Raw genomic sequence first — 5000 nt, forward strand, 5'->3', positions numbered from 1 at the left:
GAGGCTGTAGGCCTTTGGTTTGGACCTTGGTTTTGGATCGGCTGGGGGCTTCTGGGTTTTGACTAGAACCGGGGCTTGAGCAATGCAATAACTGGCAGTGCGCCTGCTTGAATAGGCCATACACAATGAGCCAACCAACAGCCATTCTATGATTTAGAGTAACTAATATTCTACAATGTAGTCACATTACATCCTTTGGCCTTGCGGCTCTTTGAATCCATTTATGGCTGGACACCCTGACATCTACAAGCTATTGTTTTCCAATAGATTTATGAGCTATGGTTACGTAGTCAACATTTAGCTCTATGTTTATCATTTTCCCACAGACTGAACTGCTAGTGAACCTGCTGCGTCTAATTTATTGGCGCTCGCAGGTGGAGCTGACACAGCAGAATACGAATGCAGGGGAAAACACTCCGGGCTATCCTCCAAACATCAGGGACTACAGCTAGCTGGTGTCTTTCGTCTTCTTCTGAAGGACTACAAAAAAGTGAATGGAGAGCAAATGGGGGTGTGGTCAGACCTAATTGCCATCTGAATCAGGGGAGCCAACCGGAAAAAAAGGGGACTAATTGTTTTTATGGGGGTTTTATGGTCTAAGCTGAGGAGTAGTCTAAGCGTGAAACTACTGGGGCCCACAGACAGTAAAGAGAGTTGAATGGAGGAAAATTACAGTGTCCCAACTGCTTCAGATCGGTGGAAGTAAATTAAGTTGGAGGCAAATTTGTTTATCCAAGCAAATTATCCTACGCATGAGTTTGGGGAAATGTGTATGAAACAGTGACCTGATCATATCCAAAAACCACAAGCCACGAATCAAATGAAGTGTTTGATCCCAAAACGCAATAATATCCATGTTGGAAAAATGTTGCTGCCTGAAATGCATCAGTCAATATTTCCAAAACATAGATGATTAGGTCCTCAAAAACATAATTGTTTTTTAAGCATAGGTCATACGATGACTCATAACTTGAGTGGTAACACATGATTGCCATGCCAGCAATCATTCTGTAAGAGCTGGCCTTTTTTTTTAAAATGGTGGATATCTCATTTTGGAAGGAAGCTCTTCAAATCCACTTATGATTAAATGGATGAACGGTCCACATAACAGCTCATTTTGAAGAAAAACACACACACACACACACACACACACACACACACATGCACACACACACACAGGGGACATTTTCCAAATCCCCAGTGTCAGTGGACAGGTGTGTGAGCTGTGGCATGACGGCTGTTTGAGCCCCACCCCACTGCTAATAACCACTTAGCATACTCCATTTACTCATCTGCTACTCTGGTATTCTGCTAATGGTCGACATTAGGTCACATGACACGGCTCATCCACCCCTCCCATGGGCCTTTGACCTTTTTCCTCCCACCTTCACCGCCTTATGCCTCCCGCCCCCTTCCTTCCCCTTAGAAAGGGAATGGGAAATGGCCTTCCCCGGTGCCTATGCGATTTGACTAAAGCTTCTGTGATTTCCCCTGAGAAAGGGTTGGCAGTCCCCACGATGCGGGCTGGCGCTTAGGGCTGTTTCATACTCCTATCTCCCCGGCTGACAGCAGTTGTACAGGCAGGCAGGCAGGCGGACTATAGCCGGCTGGCTGTGGAAACTAGACGAGGCAAGGCTGATCTTAGGGAAATTGAAATACTCTGATGGAAGCCGGGTGTGAACAAGGCTGTCACTGTAGGCGAACACGGAAAATTGCTCTCCGAGTTGGCTGGTGAATGTGCGTCTTTGTGTGTGCGTGTATGTGTGTGCATGTGTGTGCGTATGGGTCTTCATGTGTGTATGTGTGAGTGTGTGTGTGTGTGTGTGTGTGTGTGTGTAGTTGAATTACCTGGGCTAATTGGTTCCGTGTCTGAGGACAGTTTCTCTCAGGAAGTGGAGATTGAGAATGAAAGGCCTCTTTCCTTCCTACCGGTGGCCTGTCACTCATCCTCAGTGTACTTGTTTTTTACCAACACCACTTGAACAGCAGATGACAGGCTTCGAGTGCTCCATCATTTGGAATTATTTCTAAATCACTGCAAGTTCAGTGAGATTCCAAGTAAAGCAACAGCTGCGGGTGTGTGTCTCTGTGGAGGGGTAGGTGAGGGGAGGGCGATGCGGGCTAGAACCTATACTTGAAGGAGAACAGCGTCTGCTGGTTTTGTCTTTGCATTTAATCAGAGTGTGATTTCTCCCTTATCAACAACATGTGTGGGTTTTTCTAGCCAACCGTTGGCTGTGATAGTGGATAACGTCCAAGCCAAGGACACAACAACCACAGTTCTCCAGAAGATTCACGTACTCCATGCTTATCTAGTGGAGATCATCACCCAGACACCATTTACTCTTCTCTCCCCCGCAGCTTTTATCTGTTTGGGCACAACAAACACAATTGAGGGCATGTTGTGGCAGGGGACATCAAAGAAAGTGAAGTATGTCCCGGTTCGCTCTCAATAAGATGGAGGGTAGGGGCCGGAGAATAAACTGTCTGTTACAGGGGAAATTATGAATCTATCATTACACCGCTGAGGAGGCCAGCATGTCACCTAGCTCATCAATCTATAAATCTGTGTGTGTGTGAGAGAGAGAGAGAGAGAGAGAGAGAGAGAGAGAGAGAGAATGACAGGGTAGAGAGAGAGAGAGAGAGAGAGAGAAAGAGAGAGGGAAGAGAGGCCATTGGTTCATGGCAACTGCCGCACTTCTCTCTCACCTGGAGCTATATCAGATTTCTCCCAATGTGCCAACAAGGCAGATATTAATCAAAACAGGCCTGAAAAACTCCTTGGGTGAGCTGCCAAGCCTATTTGTCTACGGTGTGTCATAGAGCATTAGCAGGGAGAGAGAGAGAGAGAGGGGGGGGGGGGGTAGAAGAGAGAGCGGGAACAGAAAGAGCGAAGTAGAGGTGTCATCTTTGTGTTCTTTGTTCTTTCTTAGATATGGGGCCAGATATGACACCTTGTGGATTACAGTAAAGTCCAAAGAGAGATGGGTGATGGACAGATAGAAGAGCTAAATATATTTTTCAAATTCAGCTATTCTCTCACTTGCTCTCACCTATCACAGCGGTATTCCAACGCTTAACTTCTGTTATTATAAAATTTTTGTTCAGATCATTTGTGCAGATGTTGAGAAAATCACAGTGAAAAGAAGACATGTCATTAGCCTCATTAGATCTCAGCTTATAACACATATTTCCGCTATTCCTCCTTTTATAAGTTTTCTCTAAATGTGGATTGAGAACCGCTGGCACATAAAGTACTGGGGACCCGACTGCCATGATGGGTTTCTGGGGATGAGTTTCACTACTGAGAGTAAACAAACTGGAATGGCCGCGGCTTGACTAGGCTAGCCTTTGGAGAGCTCCCCCCACACTTGTGAGGCAGCTTTCTCTGGGTAAACAATGTGACAAAGCTCGGCACTCACACACAGCCACACGCACACACGCGCACACACACACACACACACACACACACACACACACACACACACACACACACACAAACAGAAGTATGCACTCATTTTCACTCAACATGTACACATGCACACATGAACACACACACAAAGGCAGGACACACATGGTTTCATGCACACACACACGCGTGCACACACCCACTCACACACACACACCCACTCACACACACGTATAGAACAGCACACACAGAAAACAATACAAAGCACAGCATTCAACAGCAGGACAGAGGCGCTCAAACATTCTTTCCAGCAAAGTGCCAGGGCTTTGTTCCCATGTCTCTTGTCTTAAGAGAAGTCTAGCAGCGATGGATGAAAAGCTGTGAAGGATTCATCTCCTTTCTGTTCATTCATGATAGTGTCAAGTGCTCATTGGAGAGAAACACTGGGCCTTCAATGCAGCTCAACTCTGCAGAATGATACTCCAAATAGCTTTTTTTGAGGCTAACCACTCTTTCTCTCTCCCTCCTCCCTATTTTTTTTTTCCTCTGCAGAGACCGTGATGGACACGCGGGTGGCCACAGCTGAATTGGGCTGGACAGCATATCCTAACTCTGGGGTGAGTCGTTCTTTGCCAACACACACAGAAGATACAGTGTAAAACAAACACAAACAAACAAAAAAGAAAGTACAGCAGTACTCAATTACAGCAAGTGCAGTAAAACTCAGTGGTTCAGAACTTTCTACTTTGTTGTCAAAGTTCTCTCTGTTGGGAGGTAGATAGGCTGGTTGGTAGGTAAGTAACCATGAAATAAGGTGGACAGACAGATCTACCATCACACAGACAGACAGACACACAGACACACAGGCAAGCAGGTAGACAGGACGAGTGAACAGTCTTAGTAGTGGCCCGTGTAGCTCCTATTATGGGTATTATTTTCTCTCCGTCCGTGTTCATAATGACTTAATGATATAATGGGTCCACGTAAGCCCCAGAACGGAGTACCTAAGTCCCTGTAAATGGATGCTAGGGGGATACCATGGACATAATGATACTGTAATGATACATTTATGCAGGGAAGTGGAGGTATTAGGATGAAACGGGCAAGGAGGAGCAGAGAGGATGGAAACGCTCCGGGCTTTTTCAGATTTTAAGGGAACTATTTTAGACTTTCAGGTAGTTTCATGCACATGAAAGGGGTGGAAGAAAGTGCCAAGTCATCAGAATGGGAACATGGTTCTTCTTTGTTTTGCTAAGGTTAGAATCCTAATGTCAGGAGTATGATTGTCCTATTACACTAACGGACTTGAAGTGAACTTAATTCTTAGACCTTTTTTCTCAGTGCTGTAAATCAACGAAAAGCTCAACAGCCCGTTGCTGATAGCATGAATCATGCAGCAGCTATGCAGGGCAGACAGTGGCTGTTCCTCACATGTTCTGGGTCTTTGGGTCTTTATGAGGCATTTTACACACAAGTAAAGGGGGCTTTTAATGCTCTGTAGAACAAGGCTTTGGCTCTATGCTGACACACTCTCAAATGGTTAACTGATGTTTTGTCTTCCTGAAGGAATACCAACTTCGAATAACGTGGA

The 5000-nt window shown here is 45.6% G+C and overlaps 1 protein-coding gene across 1 annotated transcript in view; it reads left to right on the forward strand.

Annotated features, from left to right (window-relative positions):
* Nucleotides 1-5000, forward strand: part of LOC139662245 (ephrin type-B receptor 1-B) — a 146615-nt gene that overhangs the window by 44331 nt on the left and 97284 nt on the right. The window contains exon 2 of the mRNA XM_071540889.1: nucleotides 3962-4026. Coding sequence (XP_071396990.1) covers nucleotides 3962-4026 — 65 coding nt within the window. The remainder of the gene's footprint in view (nucleotides 1-3961; nucleotides 4027-5000) is intronic.

The sequence above is a fragment of the Centroberyx affinis genome, unplaced genomic scaffold, assembly GCF_046629955.1.
Source record: "Centroberyx affinis isolate AG114_WGS23_722 - 3 ecotype Tasmania unplaced genomic scaffold, CSIRO-AGI_Caff_v1 ptg000213l_1, whole genome shotgun sequence".
Lineage (NCBI taxonomy): Eukaryota > Metazoa > Chordata > Actinopteri > Beryciformes > Berycidae > Centroberyx > Centroberyx affinis.